This window comes from Suricata suricatta, chromosome 2, assembly GCF_006229205.1.
Source record: "Suricata suricatta isolate VVHF042 chromosome 2, meerkat_22Aug2017_6uvM2_HiC, whole genome shotgun sequence".
Taxonomy (NCBI): Eukaryota; Metazoa; Chordata; class Mammalia; order Carnivora; family Herpestidae; genus Suricata; species Suricata suricatta.
The window spans coordinates 62,529,803-62,554,000 of NC_043701.1; the positions used below are offsets into that span (position 1 = coordinate 62,529,803).

General features: G+C 46.1%; 1 protein-coding gene across 10 annotated transcripts in view; it reads left to right on the forward strand.

Moving 5' to 3' along the window:
* ATXN7L1 (ataxin 7 like 1) overlaps positions 1-24,198 on the forward strand; it is a 248,188-nt gene that overhangs the window by 209,657 nt on the left and 14,333 nt on the right. For all 10 annotated transcript variants that reach the window (XM_029927361.1, XM_029927367.1, XM_029927385.1 and 7 more), the window contains 4 exons: positions 4,236-4,519; positions 7,803-7,885; positions 8,739-8,995; positions 20,596-20,788. In XM_029927361.1, the coding sequence (XP_029783221.1) occupies positions 4,236-4,519; positions 7,803-7,885; positions 8,739-8,995; positions 20,596-20,788 (817 nt within the window). The remainder of the gene's footprint in view (positions 1-4,235; positions 4,520-7,802; positions 7,886-8,738; positions 8,996-20,595; positions 20,789-24,198) is intronic.

Below are 24,198 nucleotides of genomic sequence, written 5' to 3' on the forward strand. Positions count from 1 at the left end.
CTCTGATTCACGTTTATTTTGAGGGTGTTTTTGACCCTTCCCCCCATCAGTGAGCTGTCTGCTTCCCTGTCTTAACTCCCAGCAGAAGTACCTTCTCAATTTAGACCTGAGGCAGGTTACCTTAGAAGGAATGCCCAAAACCTTAGGGGCAGAAGGGACACCAAAGATAAAAGGATCCACATCAGGGGCACCTCGCTGGCTTAGTCAGAATGGCATGAGACTCTTGATCTCAGGGCTATGAGCTTGAATGCTACATTTGGGGTAGAGATTACTTAATAAAAAGTCTTTAAAAAAAAAAAAGTATCCCAGTAAGTTCCCAGGTTCTCCTCCTTCATTCTACCTACAGCCCCTCTCCATTTAGTTACTGGGCACCCTTAGAATTCCAACCCAAAATAAATGGGTCTCCTAAACCCTCCTCCACCAAGATGGGGCCCAGTTACCTGGCATCAGAGGCGTTTACTCAGTGGCTCAGCACCTTACAACTCATCTGCTCTTTGGAACCCTTTGATGAAACACTCTTGATCAGACTTTTTTCCCTAACACCTCCCATTCCAACGCAAGGAAACCCAATCCCAGAGAACTTCACAGTAGCCTTCTCTTCTAATTTCTGCTGGGCTCCAATTCCACATTTTGCCTATGGGCATTGGGATTGAAGTCTGGAGTTCTGGAAGCATTGGCAGTAGAGGGTATGAATGCACCATACTTGTTATAGAGTGGAGAAAATTCCAAATTAGGAGATCAGTCACAGATATTAGCTGGCCTGGCTCAAGCTCACTTACTAACACACAGTTGGAAAGAAGGGTTACCAAAGAGATGAGTCAACTGGCTCTGTTCCAAATGGCTGGACCGAGTGTACCTGTGCTCTCGTGGCCGGATTAAGGAGCACGCTGGAGCTGAACGTTGACTTTAGGGGGGAAATGCAAACTGTACTGTGAGCATTTGAGGACCATTTGGCTTGGTTTTTATATTTATTTCAGTTCATACAATTACTCTAGATTATTCCAGCCCCACATTATACCTGTTGGCTGAGCTCATGGGTACTCAACATGTGCCCTGGCCATTTTCCACAGAAACTACTCATACCAGCTCACACAAAAACAGCTTGAAACCCCAGGGTCCTGATTTCCTTTCCTGAATTTACTGGGCTTCACAAAGAAGTATATCAGAGAAGGCCATTCAGGCACTAGAGAATCTTCCCACCTAAAGATGAACTTTCTATTCTAAAAAAAAAATAAAAATCAACAGATCAGAGCAAAGGTGACTAAATCAACAAGAGCTTTATTTTATTGGGTTTTGGGGGGGGGTTGTTTGTTTGTTTGTTTTTTTGAGAGAGGGAGAGGGAGCACACATGGGATCTGGGGAGGGGCAGAGAGAGAGGGAGAATCTGAAGCAGGCTGCACACCCAGAACATCAGGCTCCATCTAACAGTGAGAACATGACCTGAACTGAAATCAAGAGTCAGATGATTCACTGACTGAGTCACCTGGGCGCCCCTCAACAAAAGAGCTTTTTTTTTTTTTTAACATTGTATTAATTTTTGAGAGACAGAGAGAGACAGTAAGATCAGGGGAGGAGCAGAGAGAGAGGGAGACACAGAACCTGAAGCAGGCTCCAGGTTCTGAGCTGTCAGCACAGAGCTCGATGCAGGGATCAAACCCATGAACCGTGAGATCATGACCTGAGCTGAAGTTGGATGCCCAACCTACTGAGCAACCCAGGTGCCCACAAAAGAGCTTTTTAAGCAGGCTCTTATAATATGTGTTTTTAAAGCCAGGATAGGGGCGCCTGGGTGGCTCAGTCAGTTAAGCACCCGTCTTGAGCTCAGGTCATGATCTCACAGTACGTGGTTTTGAGCCCCGCATCAGGCTCTGTGGGGACAGCTCAGGGCCTGGAGCCTGCTTCCACTTCTGTGCCTCCCTCTCCCTCTGTTTCTCCCCTGCTCACACTCTGTCTCTCTCTCTCAAAAATAAATAAACATTAAAAATTAAAAAAAAAAAATAAAGCCAGGATATTGATGTAATAAATTCCATGTATTTTATGATTTGTGTCTGTGTGTATGGGGAGAATGGTTTGTATTTTTACTTGTGGTAAAATACATGTAAGAAAATTTGCCATTCTAATCACTTTTAATATATAGTGTTAAGTACATTCACATTGTTCAACTAATCTCCAGAACTCTTTTCATCTTGCAAAATGGCAACTTTATACCCATGAAACAACAGCTTCCCGTTCTCTCCTCCCCCATCCCAGCCCTTGGCAACTGTATTTCTACTTTGTATCTCTATGAATATGACCACTCTAGGTACCTCACATACATGGAGGTATTTCAGTATTCATTTTTTTCTGACTGGCTTACTTCACTTAGCATAATGTTCTCAATGTTCATCCAATGTGTCAGAATTTCCTTCCTTTTTAAGGCTGAATAATATTCCACTGAATGGATATACCACAGTTTGCTTATATAGCCAGCCACTAATTATCACTTGGGTTGCTTTCACCTTTTGCTTATTGTAAATTGTGCCACTGTGAACGTGGATGCATGCCTATCTCTTCAAGACCCTGATTTGTATAGTTTGTGTCTTTTAAAATGATGTGAGGGAAGGAGCCTAGAAGAATTCCATATCCCATGGTTTTACTTTTTTTTTTTTTTACCATTCAGAAAAAAAAAATCAGGAATGCAGCACCAATTTCACCAGGTAACCTCTTTCCAGCTTCTTAATGTGCTGACTTTTCAAGGGCTTCTTGTGCCGTTCTTCAGCCATCTGTGAGTGCTTTACAAACTGCCATTAAATAGAAAGTAGCAGCAGTTTGGGTATAATTCAGTGATTGAGACACTGATCAAAGGCGGAATTATCTGGGACTCAGTGCATTTCTGAAACCCACCATTCTACTTTCCCCTCATGTGGGACTTAAAATCCCACACCATCCTTCCCTGGGCCAAGAAAGCACGTGGTCCCAGGGTAAAGTGGGTGATGTCCAGCTATAATCTGCTTCACTACTGAGTGCCCTTCTCACTGGCAAAGACCTATAAATAACACCTGTGATCCTGTTTCAAAGTCAGCAAAGGGGCAAGGGCTGAGGAGTCCCTCAAATACTTTTGTGAACAAATTGGTCCAAAAAATGATCTGTGGCTAAATCTGAGAGGAGCTAGCCAGCCACGTGGACAGATGAGACTTCTCCCCTGCAAAACCAACCTCTCTCTCATGCCCTACATTGTCTGCATGCATGTATAAGCTATATTCTAGATCATTTGGCATTCAAATAGCTAAGTCAGCCTTTCTCAGAGATGATTGGGGGACTGACATGTTAGCGTTCTGCCCTCCTGCAAGGAAGAAAGAGAACAGTTCAGGTACCAAAGAAAAGCTTATTCATCTCATCTCATCTTTTAAGACCCAGAGACAGAATCCTCCACAGCCCCTCCCCACCCCAGACACAGGGTCCCCCGGCATTAAATGCGCAGAAATCAAATGCTTATCCATTACTGGAGAAATCGCAGGGAAGTGGGGCTAAGGTGACAGATTTTGAAGAGCAAACATACACCTTCGTGCTGTCTTCTTAAAATTCATCCTCTCACCTGCCAGCCTTGAGAATTGCCTATTTACATAACTAGCTGCCTAAAACGGCATGTTGGATAATGTTACATGGTGCCGCTCTCAGTCCGAGCCCATCCCCAGGACAGGAGTGATCCAGAAGTCCTCCAACAGCAGGTAGCGTGGCTCCCTGGCCCACAGCCATGCCTCCGTGCCGCGTGAGCCTGTCAGCGCTCCCGAGCTAAGCAGATGTCAGGCCTGATCGCCGAGGTGGGAGACTAGCGAGCAGCACGTGATGTGAGTCAGCAAGTGGCACGGTGGCACACCCTCTTCAGGGGACAAACAGCATCTCTTCCTGAGCTTCACAGCAGACACCTTGTTCTGCCCAAGGTGTTATCTCAGAGACCGCCGACATGTCAGGGCTGAGAAGGGGGAGCTGCAGGGTCTATGAGGACAGCAGGTACAGGAGGTAATCAGTCAGCTCTGATGCCCTGCCTGGCGCTGCGCCAGCCTCGAACCCCCCGTTGGTCCTTTCCCAGGCACAAATCTCCCTCCCATCAAAATGAGAATCATGCTGCTCGCTTGTAAGAGGAGTATAAATAAGTGATAAGGAAGTGTTCTGAGGAGGATAAGCGGGTGTAGCTTCTCAGCGAACCAGATGTATCAAAGAAGGCAATTGTGTGTGTCTATTCCTTTATTTTTCAGCGTTCCAGTTCCTGTAGTCAGTTTAGAGAAAATTCCTAACCTAGTGAAGGCAGATGGTGCCAATGTCAAAATGAACTCAACAACCACTACTGCGGTTACCTCCTGCTCCACCTCGTCCTCTGCCGTCTCCACCCCACCTTTAATTAAGCCAGTCTTGATGTCCAAGTCAGTGCCACCCTCCCCAGAGAAGATTTTAAATGGCAAAGGAATTTTGTCCACCACAATAGACAAGAAACACCAAAATGGCACCAAAAACAACAACAAGCCTTACAGGAGACTTTCAGGTATGTGTCTGTGTCCTTAGAGCTGGGCTCATGATTAGACTGCCTCTGGATCGCATCCATAACCAAGGAGTGGTGTGTTCTTATGATTAAGCAGGTCTGTTTCACTTTAAGGGAGACACGGAATTTACCTGCAAACAGGTAAACCTCCACCTTGTTCTTGTTCTCTTGTTTCTGGGCCAGACGAGGTCCTTTGCGCCCCTCAGTGCTCGGTGGAAGTTGATCCTATTGACCCGGGAGGCGGGATGCTTTCAACCGACCACAACAGCCTGTGCATTCTGATGGTCCTGCTGGGTGCTGACAGGCTGAACTGCCCCCCTACCCCCCACCCCGGGTTTCCATGGAAGTCTCAGCACAAGGAAGGTAGACAACCACAGTGATAGCCTACAGTACCTCAGGGCAAGCTCAGGATGGCGCCATCGGCCCCCCTCTGTCCTTTGGTCCAGTGCATTGCCATGTTGGTTCTGTGGTCTGGGGCTACCTATGCCTTTCCCACGTAACCAGGTTGGAACGCCCATTCTGGAACGCTCGGACTGGCAGAGTAGGTGAGGTGTTGAGGGATTTTTCCCGGATCTACTTGGTTGTCTGCATAGACACTTTGGATGCCTGGAAAGATGCAAATGGCCAGTCTTTGAGGTTGCCCTTAGAGGCCCCCATGGGGATCATAGTGGCTTTGGATTTGTTGTAGAACTAAATCTGGTGGTTCTGCTTCCTCCAAAAGACCAAGAAAAGCTATAAACCTTATAACTTCTTCACACACTATGGGCATTTATCAAATGTTGACTAGAAAAAAAATATATAGCAAAAGCCACCCTGTGAAAGAAAAACTGTGCTCTCTAAGAGGAGCATACTTCTTTTTTTTTTTTAAACACTTAGTGAGTGGGGGAGGGGCAGAAAGGGAGGGGGTCACAAAATGCAAAGCAGGCTCCAGGCTCTGAGCTGTAAGTACAAAGCCCGACGCGGGGCTCGAACTCATAGACTGTGAGATATGACCTGAGCCAAAGTCAGACACACAACTGACTGAGCCACTCAGGTGTCCCAGGAGTATAATTCTTAATCAACCTAAGAATTGTGAGTCATTTTTATTTTCTACTTCGTGTTGATCTGTATTTTGGTTTTCCTGTCTTACATCTATAACTTAAATACATATATATTTCTTAAAAGTATTTTGGACCAAATCATTCAGAAAATTTTTACCCTAAAAATCTCTCTAGGTACTATTCACCCACTGTTGAGGAAGGAAAGTAGAGCCCAGGGCTCTCTGAGCCTTGGGGGGCCTCACAATGCAGATGAGAGCCCCCTACTCCTGGCTCTCTTCCTGAATGGAAAGTTCGATTTCACTCTGCAGAGCCAGTGGTAACATCCCTGGGAAAACCAGCAGGCCCAGCTGGCAGTGTCCAGAGGCAGAAGCATGACCATGACCGCCGGCCTGCACCCCAACCTGAAGTTGGATAGGAGTGTTTCTTGGTGTCTGTCGGATTTGCATTTTGTTGGTTGTTTTGTCTCCCTGGGTCTTTTGTTTCTATCTCACTTGTTTCTATCTCACTTCGACATTTGGAGGCCAGCTCTACCGCCCGGCCAAGCAACCTGCTCAGTTGAAGGCCAGCATGAGGGCTGGTGTGGAGCCAGGCCTGGGTCTGACTCTGACAGGCCATAGGGAACGAGCTCCATGGCAGCAGCCTGGGGCCTGGCACCCAGGCCCTCATTGGTGGGCAGTGAGGGCTCCTAGGAAACAGGCATCCCCAGGCCTCACAGTTTCCTAGTCCTAAAAGTGAAGCTAGAAAAAGGCAGGGGGGTGTGGGGATGGCGCCTGGCTGGCACAGTCAGTAGAGCATGCAACTCTTGATCTTAGGGTTATGAGTTTGAGCCCCACATTGGGTGTAGAGATTACTTAAAAATAAAGTCTTTGAAAGAGAAGAAGAAAACAATGACAAAAGCAAAAAAGAAAGAGGTGGGAGGCATTTTGATAGCCAACCAGTAAATCTGTCTTGAATGTCAGAATGGTTTCTATCAAACCCATCATCATCACCACCAATGCAGCCACCAGCACGCCCCCCAATCCTTCTTTTAAAAACAGCACATATGCAGTTATTGTGCTCGGAGCTTACTCCAAAGTAACCTCTTTTTAGTGTTCAGCCATTTGAACCTCTTAAGGAAACATTCCACCAAATTTATGTATAACCCCCACCCACATGCCCACCCACTAACACGGCTGCCAGGCCTCTCTGAATGTCCAGAGGAGCTGCGTCAGCCCTTTGCTGCAGGACTCAGGTGTTTGCTGGGTGCCTTCCAGAAAGAGCACAGACCACCTGACAGGTGGACCTTTGAACCTCAAGGGTCCTTAAGGGATACCCTCATGTCCCCTCCTTCTCCAGGGGGAGAGGAACATTGGTGTAATCCGGAAGGAGCAAAGGATCCAAAGTGGGCATAACTTGCAGCCTCCGTAGAAGTGACCTCACCGTGAGCCATCCACAGTCCGGGGAGAGAGCCTGGCCTCGCTGCAGCCGCCCTTCGTCTCTAGCCGGCTGGCTAGCCCTGGCTTGTTCCCATTTGGAGCAACAGGGCCCATGCTGGGTGCAAAGCAAGCGGGGAGACTAGCAGGCCCCGCCCTCTCTGCAACTTAAAACTATGCCGACACACATAGAGCACAGCCTGTGACAGGGCCAGAACATTCCCGGATCAGGTAAAGGACATTTCTGGTCAGCAAGACTGCACGGAAACCCGGGTGCTGAGGATGTTGCAAAGCACAAAAGAGAGGCACGTCACACTGACCTGTCGAGGAATAATCTCTCACTTAAATGGCTAAAATCTAGCGGGGAAGGCAAGCTGGGGGGAGCTGCCCAGGACACAGTGGCCCTTGGTCCTCAGGCCCTCTCCCTGGTCTGCAACCAGCTATGCCCAAAGTGCCAATATCCCGGAAACCATTTAAGTGACAAAAAGTGTGACGGCATCGGGCTCCTCGCCCTCCAGTGTCTGCCTGGCACCCTCCTCCTGCCACCTTCTGCTGTGTTCACATCCCTCCCGAAGCTGGACCTGGAACTCAGGGGTCAAAGGGGAGCGCCATTTTCCCCTGAACGGTTCTCAAAGCATTTTAGCAGCCGGTTGGGGAGAGAAAAGAAAAGAAAGAAAGAAAAAGAAAAACAAAACAAACAAACCAAAAAACCAGATTGCCTGACAATGTCTCACTTGTTGGTGCAAATGTGCTTTTTTTTTTAAATGTAGTCTTAATGCCAAATCCTACTTAGTCTCCTTTTTTCTTATATTTTTTGTTTGTTTCTTAAACCAGAGAGAGAATTTGACCCAAATAAACACTGTGGAGTATTGGATCCCGAGACAAAGAAACCTTGCACAAGATCCCTCACCTGCAAGGTATTTCTCTTTCCATAAAAAATACTTCCTGCTCTCGCTGGGGCCTTTGTCGAAATGTTTGCATGCCACTCTCTGCACACGGCAGGGTGTGGAACCTCGACATGACCCCCAGCTGTTCTTTGTAAGGGAAATGCTTTCTTCTCTTCCATGGTAGCAGAGTGCCTGCCGCAAGCTGGCTGGCTTTTTAAGAAGGAAAAAAAAAAAATAGGCTTCCCCTGTTACTTGTGAGGCCAGACAGTAAATTGTATTTATAGGCACTCACAGGCGGTTCTAAACCCTGCTACGTTTTAATGTATGCGGGAGCGGCGGCGACGGCGGCAGCGCCTGAAAGGCAGCCCCGGAGGGGAGGACGAGCGGCCGCGCCCCTGATCTGGCCACGCCGGTGGCCAGGGGGACAGCCGACCCGAGGCAGCCGCCATCGGGTAGCCCCTGAGCCCGTATTTCATACTGAAGTGCTAGCGCTCCCCGGGCTTGGAGGTCGTGGCCCCTCTGCTCGGTGGCTCTGTGTGTCTGGGCCAAAGCCCGCCTCCCACCTGCACCTGGATTAACTCTAGCGCGCCCTCACCATTGCCTTTCATCCAGAGAGGTTTCCAGGGGCTCTGCGCCGAAGCTGGTCGTCCTATGCCATTTTCTGGAGGGAGCTTCGGCTTCTTAACGCCAGGAGTGTAGGGCATGGTTGCGTTTGTGTGGTGTCTGCCTCTTCCCAGCCACAGAACAGGAGCCGTTGCCTTGAAGTTGACTTTTCAAGCACCTCCAAATTCCCATGAATTGCTGTTTCTGAAATGGAGGGCCCGGGGAAGCAGGTTTATGTGCTGATCAAAGAGGCTGTGCTTTTCATCTCTCTTCTCCTTAGACGCATTCGCTAAGCCATCGGAGGGCAGTCCCAGGCCGGAAAAAGCAATTTGACCTCCTTCTGGCAGAACACAAAGCCAAGTCCCGGGAAAAAGAAGTTAAAGATAAAGAGCATCTCCTGACTTCGGCAAGAGAAGTACTTCCGAACCAGCCCGGGCCAGCGCAGGACTCTCTGCCAGGACCTTCCGGGAGCTCTGGGCCAGAACCGAAAGTCGCATCTCCTGCAAAATCCAGGCCACCTAACTCTGTGCTTCCTCGGTAAGTCCCATTGGGCGGTAGAAACCCCGAGTCCTTCGTCAAGTGGCCCTCAGGGTCATGTGTGGGATGATCACGTGGCACCTGGAAGTCATAATAGCCCTGTACCTCGGTGGGCGGTTGTGGAGTGTAAGTGAGACCATGGGCATGAGGGGCTCAGCCAGTGCCTGCCGTATAGTGTTCGGTGGATTTCACTGCTGTCGTCATCATCATCACTGTCTCAGACAGTATGTGTTTTTACAGAACAGGAGTAATCTGGAAGTTAATACCTGGAAAGGATGACATATATTGGCCACTGGGCAACTTTCTGGTTGCTCCGGCGGGTTTTTACATTAGTTGGACAGTCCCGGCACAGAGTGGGCTAGGCCTCACACCTTAGAAGCCCATTTGCCACGATATTTTGTGACTTTTTTTCCACAAGTCTCCTCTGATCGGGGCTTAAGGAAAATTGGCATCGCAGAGGCTGTTTGTCCTTACATTTCCCTCCACACCAAGAAAGCTGAGCCATCTGTTTGGGGTTTTATTTGGTTGTCCTGGACAGAAAGGAAAGAACAGAAAACAGAATTAAAACCCATTTGGATTAGGAGCGATTTAAAATCCATGCATGTCTGTTTTGATGGGTTGTGGCGTGCTGAGCAGCCCACCGACTTCCAGGTCATAAGACAGGGAGCCCTTCATTCCAAAATATTTATCTAGTGCTTGCTTCATAAGCAAGGTACAGACAGACCTCATTTTATTGCGCTTCACAGATACTGCAATTTTTTACAAATTGAAGGTTTGTGGTGACCCGGCATTGAGCAGGTCTGTCGGCGCCATTTTTCCAACAGCATTTGCTCACTCTGTGTCTCTGTGTCAATGAAGTATTTTTTAATTAAAGTATGTGCATTAGATATAATGCTATTGCACACTTAATAGACTACAGTACAATGTAAATGTAACTTTTCTATGTACTGGGAAACCAAAAAAAATATGTATTCGATTTGCTTTATTACAATATTGACTTTATGGCAGCGGTGTAGAACCAAACCTGTGAGGTCTGAGGCATGCCTGCACTGTTAGGTGCTTCAAGCAGTAGTACAGAGATGAACGAAATTAGATCCTTCTTTTTAAGAATCCAGAGTTTAGGGGCCCGAGGGCTCAGTTGGTTAAGCGTCCGACTTCAGCTCAGGTCATGATCTCACGATTCATGTGTTTGAGTCCTGTGTCAAGCTCTGTGCTGACAGCTCAGAACCTGGAGCCTGCTTCAGATTTTGTGTCTCCCTCTCTCTCTGCTCTTCCCCTGCTCTCTCTCTTGCTCTCTGTCTCTCTCTCTCTCTCAAAAATAAATAAACATTGGGGCGCCTGGGTGGCTCTGTCAGTTGAGCGTCCGACTTCAGGTCAGGTCATGATCTCATGGTTCATGAGTTCAAGCCCCGTGTCGGGCTCTGTGCTGACAGCTCAGAGCCTGGAGCCTGCTTTGGATTCTGTGTCTCCTTCTCTCTCTGCCCCTCCCCTGCTTGCACTTTGTCTCTATAAAAATAATTTTTAAAAAAGAAAGAAAGAAAAAAGAAAGAGTAAAAAAATTTTTTTAAAGAATCTAGAGTTTAGAAGATAAGCTCAAATATCCATAACTTCATGAAAAGGAAACCTTAAAAATATGAGACATGCAGATAGTGGTATTTTCTGATCATTTTTAATGTGTACAGTGTGGATCTCAAAGGGTAACTGTCTAGTCATGAAGTAGGCATTAAGAGAACACAGTTGTGGGGCACTTGGGTGGCTCAGTCAGGTAAACATCTGATTCTTGATTTCGGCTCAGGTCATGATCTCACAGTTCATGAGTTCAGGCCCTGTGTCATCGGGCTCCCCGCTGACAGTGAGGAGCCTACTTGGGATTCTCTCTTTCTGTTTCTGCCCCTCCCCTGTTTGCATGCTTTGTCTCTCTCTCTCAAAATGAATAAGGTTTTTTTTTAATTTTTAAAAATTAAAAAGAGAACATAGTTATAAAAGAAGGGGAAGGAGTTGATTTTTAAAGCAAAAGCAAATATTTGATGACAGTTGTTACTGATCTACGGTGTTCTCCCCTTCCGTTGGTGCAAGCCTGATCCAGTTCGATAGCCAGAGTCCCTCTGTAAGAACCGCCGACCTTGGCTTCCGGTTCAGTAGACAGAATGACCGCCCACACACATTTCCTGCATCATAACCATTGCCGTGTTGTTACCACCGACTTAACACATCCCGTCATTTTGCAGGATCATTTTATAACTACTTCTCATTATAATGTCAGATGTTGGTGAAGGATCTTACCTTTCCTTAGCTTTAGAGTTCAGCAGATGGTACTGTTCCAAATTTCTGGGAGGGACTTCAAGTCTATATAGAGCGGCTTTCAAAATTTTTTGTGGCTGTAGAACTTTTTTATTCCTGCAAAACTGTACATGGTACCCAATATAAAAGCCATATAGCTCTGCTTCCATCACACACAGACCCAGAGCCTGCTGTCCCCCCAGCCCACCCAAGGGATCCCCTTGGAGTCCCCAAGGGCTCCAGGGAACCCAGTTTGAAAACCCTCCTTTATTGTATGGTTCAGGTTCACTGTCAAGAGGAGGCACTTCCCACCCCAGCAGAGTAAGTACCTGGCTTAATGGAGAAGCCAGGAGGCAGCTGTTAAAGTAACAAAACAGACACTGGAGGTTTAGGAGGTGCTTCTTAACGTTCCTCTTTTATTTAATTTTCTGGAGACTGTCACTAGAGAAATGCCAGGTGTTTTTGTTCTCATAAGGAAGCAGAAGACAGAGAGAATGAGGTTAATCAGCAAAAAGAATGTCTCTGAATGGAAGAGGCAAAGGGGCACATTACAAATGTTGGCTAACAGAATAATTGTTAAAGATACTTTTCCAGGTTGAGGTAGGCACCAGAAAACTTGGGGATGAACTCTGTTCCAAACTCTGTGGGACATGATGTCCTTTATCACTTGGTTTTAGTTAGGAAAAGACACCGTACAGAGATTGAAAAGCATGATAGAATTTAACACCCTCCTTGGGGCATCTGGCTGGCTCAGTCAGTAGTGCGTGTGACTCTTGATCTCATGGTTCTAAGTTCAAGCCCCATGTTGGGTATAGAGATCACTTAAAACTAAAATCTTAAAAAAAAAAAAGAATTTAATATCCTCACCTAAAACATAAAACAACATTTGTTTCTTCATATTAATGGTATACAATACATATAGTATTTCAGTCACAGTAATTATTGCTAATTGGCAAAAAAAAAACTATCACACATAAATGGAAATATTGTAATCCCTTCCCAATCGTGAATTCCTTTTGTAGGAAATGCTAACGTGTGAATTTCTCTCTTTTTTTTTAAGTTTTATTTATTTTGAGAGAGAGAAAGAGCCTGTGTGCATAAGCCTGAGAGGGGCAAAGAGAGAGAATCCCAAGCAGGCTCTGCACTGTCAGCACAGAGCCTAACACAGGGCTTGAACTCATGAACCGAACTGTGAGATCGTGACCTGAACCAAAATCAAGAGAGTCGGATGCTTAACCAACTGAGCCCCCCAGGTGCCCCGTGTGAATTTATTTCTTACATATTGTTAGGTAACTCTGAAAATATTTTGGTCCCCATATTCTTGAACTGCAACCCATTCTTGTCAAGGGTTCTTGAAAAAAGAACTTCAGTCTAGAGCTGGACAAGTTTGAGTCTGATAACAAGAATTGGAACAAGGTTGGAAGTGAAAATGTAAACTCCATGCTCACTAATAAGATGAGCGCCGTCATGTTTCTGAGCTTCTCCAGCTTCAAATAGCTCATCTGTAAAGCGGAGCTAAGAAGAATTCACTGATAAGGACCAAGCTCCTCATAAGCACTCAGTTAATGGTAACTGGTAGTCAGTCAGTGGTAGATGCATTCCAGGGGAAAGCAATGTGAGTACTAAAGGCTTTGGTGCTGCCTGATTCCCAATTGCCTGTCCCCCTGGCCGCTGCTCACCAACCTGGGGGCCCTTGAGTAACATGCTACTCTGCTCTGTTTCTTTGTCCCAACTCTAAGGGAGCATCCCAAGGGCTATGGATGACCAGCCCAACCAAAACCATCAGGACTCTTTTGGAAAGGGGAAGGAGAGCCAGTCTCTGGCCCCCAGGAGGGAGGGAGGAAAAATAAGCTGTGGAAGCCCGTACTGACCAAATCTAGGCACATCCCCTTCTGTCTCACAGACGCTCATGCATCTAATCTTAAAGTATAAAAATGGCAAAATCCAGTGAATCTGAGACTGATAAGCATAGTGGGGAGAGGGGCAGAAGGTTCTAGATACCTGAAAAAGGGCAGAGATGGTCTGGAGAGAAAGCAACTCGAATTCGTGCCTCATCAGGACAAGTGTTACTGCTATGCTTTAAGTCTTGGCTGAATGCTTGACCCTGTGCTTTTTCTACATCCATTTCTCAGTATGGGAGGCTTTGAGGTCAAGCAGACCACATCAAGTCTCATTTCCACTTTTTACTAGCTTTGCCACCCATCCGTTTCCTCATCTGAGACATGTAGATGGCACTTGCACCCACCTAAAGCAGCAGGTAACTTGCATGAGAAAATGTACCTTGCCTGCCTCGCACATAGTAGGAACTCATTTGAGGTCAATTGCCTTGTGTTCTCTTCTCCAAAGCACTCAGACAAACCGATGCTCACACTTCCTCAAAGTGGTAGGGGAGGGAACTTTTTCTAAGGTTCCCTGAGTAGCACTGCACACGGACCCTTGTCACATACATTGGCTTTAGACCAGGCTGCTAACTGGAGAGCGGAGGGTGATGTCATGCTGGGGGAGGCAGCAACTTAACAAACTTGGGTGGTGTTTTCAACACCTTCCCATGACTGGTGGCCCTGTTCCCCATCACCCCTCGACAAGCCTTGTTGTTTCTGAGACACGGGTCGTTTCCAGCAAACCCTTCCCTCCCCGGGCTCTGCCCTGGTGTACAGCGATCACAGCTGGGATGTCTTGGAAGCATCTCTCGTCATCCCAGGCGGGTGCATGCATCTAGAGGGAAACAAGCCTGGAAAGGAACACTTTCAGAGCTCCTTCTTCACGAGTGCATGGGCACACCACCATCTCTCGTGATTCTGGCTCCGCTTTCGGAGCCAGTTCTGCTCTGGACACAGATTTCCATGCTCCACTTCACTCTCCAGAATTCTCTTCCCCTCCTCTCTCTTTTGTCTGGCAAGCAGAATTTATGCTTACGTGTTTCAACCATTGGTTTTCTTTTTTTCCTTAATTAAACTTTATTTTTTAATCTGAGTGACATGGTCACATAGCTCAAAAGTCAAATGGAACCAAAAGACTTAGAATGAAAAATACTAGTTCCTGCCATCCTGGGAGTCTCTCCGTGCACTCTGTGTCAGAGCACCGTTTCCTGGATCCCATTGCCTTCCTTTCTCCTTGGTTTTGGTAGAATGTCTCCTCCATCACCTTTCTGTTAAAAGTGCAAAGGGGGGTGGGGTCGATTTTTAGAAACTTACACACCTGAAAATTTTTTTAATGTTTTTATTTATTTTTGAAAGAGAGAGACAGAGCATGAGCAGGGGAGGGGCAGGGAGAGAGAGAAACAGAATTGGAAGCAGACTCCAGGCTCTGAGCTGTCAGCACAGAGCCTTGATGCAGGGCTCAAACTTGTGAGCTGCAAGATCATGACCTGATGTCAGGTGCTCCTGAATGTTTCTATTCTACCCTCACATTTAATTGATAATCTCCATGAGTATATAACTGGATTAAAAATCATTTCCCTACATGGAGTGCCTGGGTGGCTCAGTTGGTTAAGCAACCGACTTGGGCTCAGGTCATGATCTCATGGTTTGCGGGTTCGAGCCCACATCGGGCCCTGTGCTGACAGCTCAGAGCCTGCAGCCTGCTTCAGATTCCGTGTCTCCCTCTCTCTCTGTTCCTCCTCCGGCTTGTGCTCTGTCTCTCATTCTCTCAAAAATAAATAAACATTAAAAAAAAAAAAGAAAATTATTCCCTTACAGAATTATAAAGGTGTTTTTTGATGGCATCAAAGATTTTTATTGAGAAGCTTGGTATCATTCAGATTTTCATTTCTTTTGTGCATGATCAGTTTTTAATCTCTGAAGCCTGGGGCTTTAAAATTTCAGATATCACTGCTTATGGGTCTTTTTTCATTCATTATACTGGATACTCAGTAGATCCTTTTCATCTGGAAACCCCTGTTTCTGGGATATTTTCCTCTGCAACATCATGGCTAATTTTCTCTCCACTATTGTCTTTATTCTCTTTATTGACCCACCATTAGCTAGATGTTGTACCTTTTGCTCTGATGTATTCATTAATTCTTTTACCTCTTTTCCCCTGTCTCTTTTAATCTCTTGTTCTACTTTCTAGAAGATTTTCTTTTATTTTACCTTTATAACTGTATATGAAATAATCAATTAATGGTTCATTTTTTAAATTGCTAGGATCTGGTTCTTAGATAAAAAGAACTTATAATTGCTTCTCATATTATTGTACAAGATAACTATCATTTTGCAGAGGTAATGCCATTCTAATATCTTTGAAGATAGGTTTTTTTTATTTAGTTGTTTCCTCTTTCCTTCATTATCTTCATTTCTTTCTCGTGTGTGTGTTTCTGTACTTGACGTTTGGCTAGTTGGTCTCATGATGGAGATGTTCCAGATATGTTTGGTGATCCCTAATCGTGCACATTTAATTTTTTTTAATGTTTATTTATGAGAGAGAGAGAGAGAGCAAGTGAGCACAAGCAGGGGAGGGGCAGAGAAAGAGAGGGAGAATCTGGAACAGGCTCCAGACTCTGAGCTGTCAGCACAGAGCCTGACACAGGTCTTAAACTCAGGAACCATGAGATCTTACCTGAGCTGGAAGTCAGATGCTCCACCCACTGAACCATCCAGGCGCCCCTCACTATTCACATTTAAAAGAAAAGCACCAACAGGCTGATTGGAAGTCTTTCTGTGAGACTGTCAACAAGAAGGTCATCAGGTCACCAATCAGCTTTTTTTGGAGGATTCCCAAAAGCAAGATATGGAAGCCCTTTCTCCAGGGCCATTCAGTCTCTCAGGGACTGAATCCTCCTTGAGTGACAGGCATTCTGGAAGTGCCCACTAATGATCTAACTAGAGAGAACCTACGGTCACCTTGTTTCCAGCCCTGTGCTTCTCTCCTGATCTCTGCTGAGCCTGGCAGCTCCTTGTCTAGGGTCTCTCCAGTTCCGTTTCCCTGGAGGGTAAACCTTTGTTCTCTGGTTGGAGAGTTGGTTGGAGGGAGTGTGATCTGGCAGGAGCGATGGTGAGTCATCTGGCCGTGTGAGGTGGTGGTGTTGACCTGTAGGTCCAGCTACACGTGCGAAGACCTTCAGCTCTTCCACTCTGCTTTGCCACCACCTCACACATGACTTTTGCAGCTGTAAGTAGCCCCGGGTTCTGTGATAGGTCAGCTCCTCGCCCTCCATTAACACTTCTCCAGACACATTCTGTCTTCTAAAAGTTTGTTAAAATCTTATGTTCGCACGGTTTCCGTTGGGATGCTTCAAGTGCAAGTAGCAGAAAACCTAATCTTCCTGATCGCTTAAATAATTAAACATTTTCTTCTCACTTGCAGGGGGTGCAGTTCAGCATCCGAATCTTGATTTCAGCTCAGTTCATGATCCCGGGGGATCCCAGGATCCCAGGGATTGAGCCCCACATTGGGCTCTGCTGAGCACTGATCCAGGAGACTGCTTGGGATTCTCTCTTTCTTTCCCTCTGCCCATCTCTCCCGCTTATGCTCGCGCCCTCTCTCTCTCTCTCTCTCTCTCTCTCTCTCTCTCTCAAAATAAAAGTTTAAAAAAATTCTTATCACATGTGACAAGAAGTCCAGAAGCGAAAGGGCACCAGTCCCCAAAGATGCAGAATTGACTAACGTTCCCTGCCATTCTTTTATTTCTTCCACATTCTTCAGTCTTTGGGCTTCATGTTCAAAGTTTATAGCATCATGGCTGTGGCACTTCTAGGTACATCCAGATGAAAGTGGAGACTACTTCTTCCTCATGTCTCTTTTTAAAGGTGAGGAAAATGTGCAGCCTCCCCCCGGAAAAAAAAAATTTATGTACTTCTTACACCTTTTTCCAAATCAATCATTAGCACGGTGAATGAAATTCCTATTATTGGTTTAGGGGTTAAGTGGACTCTTGATTTTGGCTCAGGTCATGATCTGATCATTCATGAGTTCGAGACCCACATCAGGCTCCTTGCTAGCAGTACGGAGCCTGCTTAGGATTCTCTCTATCTCTCTCTTTCTTCCTCTCTCTCTCTGTCCCTCCCCTATCTCTGTCTCTCTCTGTCTATCCCCCCCAAAGTAAGTAAAGTTTAAAAAAAATATATTTAAGGGGCACCTGGGTGGCTCAGTCGGTTAAGCATCCAACTTTGGCTCAGGTCATGATCTTGCAGTTTGTGAGTTTAAACCCTGTGTTGGGCTCTGTGCTGACAGCTCAGAGCCTGCAGCCTGCTTCAGAGTCTATGTCTCCCCCTCTCTCTGCCCCTTCCCTGCTCATGCTCTATCTCTGTCTCTCAATAATAAATCAAAACGTTAAAAACATTTTTTAAATAAATAAAAAATATTTTTAAAATAATAAGAAAAAATAAAAAGTAAAGATATTTTCCTCTATAACTGTGATACTATTAATCACACTTAACAAAATCCAACTCACTTTTATCTCCTGTAGGACAAGGAGGTCCTATCACAGCAGGGAAGGCCTCAAAAAGAGGCTGCTAGAAATTTTGGAAACAACATAAATGTCCCTCAGTAAACATAGTTCAGTAATAATTAAGTAAATTATGATATGTCCATACTATGGAATATTGGGAATATTAAAAATGATGATCTAGTTCTACACATGGGATGATTTCATCCCTAGGCTAAAAAAAAAAAAAAAGCATGTCTCAAAATAGTATATACAGTGTGATCCAGTTCTTGCTTTAAAAATGCATGTGGCCGTGTATGCACAGCAGAGAAATCTGGAAGGATATAAACCAAAATGGTCATAGCACTTGATCTTGAGTGGCAGGATCATGGATGCCATTTTCTTTCCTTATATATTTCAGCATTTCCAAAATTGGTTTACTGGGTGTGTCTTCAGCAGTAAATAGGCAATAACGCTGCCCCTTCTGATACAGGAGAGGAGGCATCTGGGAATGCACCTGCGGAGATGCGTTCTCCGCACTCCACACCTTGAACATGCAGAATGAACGGCATTTGGTTTTCATAAATATGGGAAGATGATAGTCAGGAACAAAGTGTGACAGCAACAGAGTTCTGGTAGTGACACTAAAAAACTACCTGGGGCCTTGGGTTTGGTTTCTTATGGGCTTTTTACTGTAGGAATATACACATAATGTAAAATTTACCATTTCGACCATTTCTACATGTACAGTTTAGTGGCATAAGAACATGCACATCGTGGTGCTGCCATCACCACATCCCTCACCAGAACTTTAGCTCATCTCATTTTGAAATTCTGTACCCACTAAATACACTAACTCCTCATTCCCCATCCCCCCTCCCCTGTAACCACTGTCCTGCTTTCTGTCTCTATGAACTTGACTATTCTACGTGCCTCATGTATGTGGAATCATACAAAACTTGCCCTTTGTGACTGGCTTATTTCACTTAGCATAGTGTCTTCAGGATTCATCCATGTTGTAGCATGTGACAGAATTTCCTGTCTTTTTAAGATTTAATATTCCATTGTATGGATATACCGTATTATGTTTTATCCGTTCATCTATTGATGGACATTTGGGATCTTTGTGGCTTTGCTTTAAAATGACTGTATTTGGGGGCGGCTGAGTGGCTCAGTGAGTTAAGCGTCTGACTTCGGCTCAGGTCATGATCTCATGGTTCGTTGATTCGAGCCCCCTGTCTGTGCTGACAGCTAGCTCAGAACCTGGATCCTACTTCAGATTCTGTATCTCCCTCTCTCTCTGACCCTCCGCTGCTCACACTGTCTCTCTCTCTCTCTCTCTCGCTCTCTCTCAAAAATTTAAAAAGAAAACATAAAAATTTAAAAAAAAAAAGAGGCTCTTATGTTTAAAAAATAAATAAGTTAATTAATTAATTAATTAATTAAATAAAATGACTATGTTTGGGGCACCTGGGTGGCTCAGTCCATTAAGCGTCCGACTCCAGTTCAGGTCATGATCTCACGGTTCGTGAGTTCAAGCCCCACGTTGGGCTCACTGCTGTCAGCACAGAACCCACTTTGGATCCTCTGTTCCCCTCCCTCCGCCCCTCCTGCACTTATGCCCTCTCAAAAAATAAATAAACATTAATAAATAATTAAACTAAATTAAATGACTGTGCTCTGGGGATCTAGTTTGACAGCTAGAAAGATTTCAGAGCAAGGAAGAATTCCGAAGGAGAATGAGGCGTAGGGAGAAAGTCAAAATCAGTGCTTCACACTGCTCGAAGGGGCCGCTTTCAAAGCAGAATCCAGGAAACTCATTTTTTTCTCTAAAACATATTTTTCTCCCTTTGTTTCTCCCTTTGTTTCTCCCTGGTCAGTCACCCGATGAAAGTGGAGAAGCAAGAAAAAACAAGTGACAACTAACTGACTATTCCTCTTCTAAGCCTTTTACCAACACGGATGTGTTGTTTTTGGTTTTGGTTTTGCTTTGTTTTTTGCTGCTTGTGAAGCACGAAGTGCTGCTTACTATGACATTGCTTTTCCGCAAGCTTAGCCATCACCGAGATGAGCTCTGCTGGGATTTGCTCACACATGAGGAGCTCATTCATTCCTTCATCGAGAAACCTGTTTCTTCAGTACCTACTAGAGCCCAGTCAGGCCAGCCTGTGGTTCTAGGGCCTCTCAGAAATTAATGGAATCATCCATCCTCAGAAGATACAATTAGACTACACGTGGCTTGATATTAAGAAACAGATGATCTGGGGGCACGTGGCCGCCACAGTCAGTAGAGCGTGAGATCTTGATCTCAGGGTCGTAAGTTCAAGCCCCATGTTGGATATAGAGCTTACTTACCAAAAAAAGAAAAATATGGAAAAAGGAAAAAAAAAAGCAAGTCTGGCTGTGGAGTAAGAGACTTGTGCCCCATCAATGGGACAAAACCATTTTTCATGCCAGTAAGGTAACAGCTGCATAAAGCTATAATTTAGTAACAACAACAACAAACAGTATAGGGCTATCGTCCATCATCACTGCTATTCTGTTAATTGGTATGAAGTTACTTACTTTGTTGAACTTCCTGTCAGGCTCTACTTTCAGAGAGAAGCAACTATATGGCAAGTGCAAATTACTTAGGTGCAAAGAGATGAGTCACTTTAACTGCATTCATTAGAGGACAGTTACAATACTGTGTTTTATATTCCACTTACACTATGGGAGTGTTCCCTGGTGCCCGAGCAGAAGCCGGGCAGAGCCTATGCTCCACGGCATCATTTTAGAGAGCTGGTCGGTGCTAACCTGGTCTCAGCCTGCATTTTTGCCTTGTGTCAGTCTGCCATTGCCCTGCCTCCCTTGGTATGTCGAGAACGCTGATGGGTCTCCTTCCGAGTGCCCTTCAGCTGAGTGGGTCTTGCTGCCTCAGAAAAGTTCATTCTGTCCGTTCTCTCCTTGCCCTTAGACCATCATCTGCAAATAGCATCAGTAGCAACACATCTTCAAATCACAGTGGCTACACTCCGGAACCCCCGCTACCCCCAGCTGGAGGTGACCTCAGCAGCCGACTGTCAAGTGATGAAGGGGAGATGGAAGGAGCCGACGAACCTGAGAAGTTAGACTGTCATTTCTCTACCCACCACCCCAGACCTCTTGCGGTAGGCCACCTTGTTCCCGTCCATGCGTGCCCCGCCCCCACCGTTCCCCCCAGCGCTCTGCGGGCATTTAGGTCATCATGTCAGACAGCACGCACTCCTGGGGAGAGGCTGCCAGAACAGTGTTTTATGGAAAGGTACACCCTGACGTTGAATGATTGCCTTGGAAACACCCTTGAAAATCACAGAAGGAAAGGGCAGGGCTCCCTACTGGTTATAATCCTTTAAACACCTGAGTGTCTGTGGGCCAAGGATGCTTGAGAAGTGGTGTTTATATGAGCACACTGGGGAGCTGACCTTGCAGCCCTGACTGTCGGAAAAGGGAGCCTCTGGTTTGCCAGAGTTTGTCTGCCTCACCTGGTTTGGAAACCGTCTGTCTTAGCAGTGTGCCGGGTGCCAGGCCTTGCGCCTTTCTCCCCTGTTGATTCAGAGTTTTATTGTTATTAGTAAGTGAGACCATATGGCACCAGAGCTGAGAGAGAGTGTGTGTGGTGAGCGTGTGTGTGGAGGGGAGGAGAGGAGGAAGCACTTCACATCAGCATGATTGGCAATGAACAAAAAGGTACAATTCCTTTCCAGTCCCTTGAAAGAGTCCACTTTTGACAGTTCAGAAGGTCAATGAAATCAAGGTGGGAAATCTAAGGAGGCATGAACTGAAGGCTACAAACACTTACGAAGGGCCTGCCTGGTGCTGCCATCCCAGAGCTAAATTCAGGGGGGCCTGGAACGTGGGAACCCATGGCCAGGTTGCTCTGCTCCTGGCCTGAGCCCTGCACAGTTAGCTTCTATGTTGTGGGCTGTGTAGATAAAATCAATCCTGAATCGGGGCACCTGGCTGGCTCAGTCGGTGGGACTCTTCACCTCGGGATTGTGAGCTCGAGCCCTGTGTGGGGTGGAGAGGTTACCTAAATAAAGAAGATCTTAAAAAAAAAAATCAATCCCACATCAAGATAGAGTGAGCTCCTCCTGCCTTCTATCTGTATGATGAATAAAGGACAAATTCACTTCCTATTTCTGGGGATGGTGTTGACCTGAGGTTCACAAGCAGCCTATGACTTTGCTACTTGGCCAGTACAGAAATAGGGACAATGAGGAATGCCTTTGACTGCAAGGAATAAAAAATTGAACTCCTACAGTGTCCATACACTGAGGCCATATATTCATCTCACCTAACAGGAAGCCCAGAGGTAGGCAATTCCAAGCTTGGCTCAACATCTCTGCAATATGGTGTTTCTTTCTTTCTTTTCTAATGTTTATTTATTTTTGAGAGGGGGGAGGGAGGACAGACAATCTGAAGTGGGCTCTGTGCTGACAGCAGAAAGCCCATGAGGGATTTGAACTTATGAACTATGGATCATGACCTGAGCCAAAGTCCAACACCTAACCCACCAAGCCACCCTGGGCCCCTGCAATACGGTGTCTCTGAGGGAGAATCCCTACAGCCCTCTTTTCCTGTCATACATGATCTCGCTCTGTCTACAACAGCCCCAGTTCACATCCTCACCCAGTAGCATTCTTCAGATGCTGGAAAGGAACAAATGGAAAGGGCATCTTTGTCTAAGATGCCAGCTTATATCATTTCTTGGGGAAGAAAATCTTCCAAGGAGCTCCCCCCAGCAGGCTTCCGTTCACATCTAACAGAAATGGGTCGCATGCCCACCCCTACACCGGTGCATGGCACAGCAGGATGGGATTGCAGTGACACGGGATGAACATAGCCACGATTCATCTCAAGGTTGTGGGAAGAGACCCCCTTTCCCTGCTCCCCATTCTATGTGCGGCTCCAGTTGCAAGGAAAAGGTGGGGGCAAGTGGGGGTAGGATGGAGGTCGATTAGACTGGCTGCTCGTGGGACCCGGCACGTTGACCAGTCCAGTGAAGACCTATCCATGGAGGGCACAGTGTGCGGCGAGGACAGGAGTCTCTGGGGGCGTTTAACCTTGCATCTGTATTGAATGAGAGACATAGCGGGCCTCCGGCTTCCAAGTCTGTAAAAGAGATTGGGCTCTACCAGAAGGCCAGACTCCAGAGCACAGGATATTTGTCCAAATGCCAAGCTGCCACATTACAGTGGATTAGCTCAACTCTGGGCATGGCGGATTTGTGCGCCCCTAATGTTTTGCTGATGTAAATGGAAAGACCATGGATTGTCTCTATGCTTTGTCCTTTCTCTCATGGTCAATTGATACATTAAATCATTTTTCGTAACAAAACAATCACTCGGGGTATCTTTAGCAACTGGGATGTAGGAAGAAAAGATGCCTTAACCTGGAACAGCTCCCACAGGCTGCTAGGGACCAGCTTCCACGTTGGAGAATCCCCTTTGTGTATTTTCTTGTGCTGTCAGTGAGCAGTTGATAATCAAAGTGCAGAAAAGAGTTTTTCATCAGGAGTACCAGATTTGATGGGTGGCAAAATTCTAATGCAAAACCCCCAAAACATAAGCAGAGACAAAACAAAGAGAAGGTCTTGCATTTCCTCCTGAGAACCATTCCAAAGACTGGTTCCAGGAAGGGTTTGTGGAATGAGTCCAAACCCAGCACTATGTCTGGGATGGAGGCCAGGGAGCTGCTGGGAGGTCTGGGGGAAAGAGGAGAAGCCACATTTGAGTTATAGAGTCTTATGCAGACTCGCCTAAGCTCTAGACCCACCAAATGTCACCTTCTCAGAGGCCGCTTCTTGCATTTCTGTCTACCGGCCTTCTGGCTGCTCTGACATCGTAATTCAGTGACGTTTATTAAACATCTTTACCACTCATGTTTCAGCCACGTGCTTTAAATGTGATGATTTGCTTTAAACTCTGTGTGGGACCTTGTGTCTCGAACCCCTTCTTTAGCCCAAATCCCTTCCCTACCATCCTCATACTGAGAAGGAAGAAAAGAATGAGCTTTTCAGTCTTGATGCCTTGATCATCAAGCCAGGCACATAGGCATTATTTATATAGAACCTAAAACAGCCGGAGCGCCTGGGTGGCTCAGTCGGTTGGCATCCAACTTCAGCTCAAGTCATGAGCTCACAGCTCATGAGTTCATGCCCCATGTCAGGCTCTGTGCTGACAGCTCAGAGCCTGGAAGCCTGCTTCAGATTCTCTCTCCCTCTCTCTCTGCCCATCCCCTGCTTGTGCTTGTGTAAACATTAAAAAAAAATGTTTTAAAGAACAAAACAGCCATGCACTAATTCCAAGGTGAAATGTAGTAAAGTATGTAATACATGTGCCGTGGGAGCTCAAAGGGGCGAGGTTGGTCAGATAAGGGCCGTTGGGAACTGGGGAAAGGGAGAATTGGGACTGCAAGACAAGAGGAAAAAGGATGGTGAGCAGAGGGAACAGCATGAACAGATGCTTGGTGGCGGTGATATGTTGCCGTGCAGCCTAGAAGTGCTGAGGGGCGGACGTGAGGTCAGGACCAGGGAAGG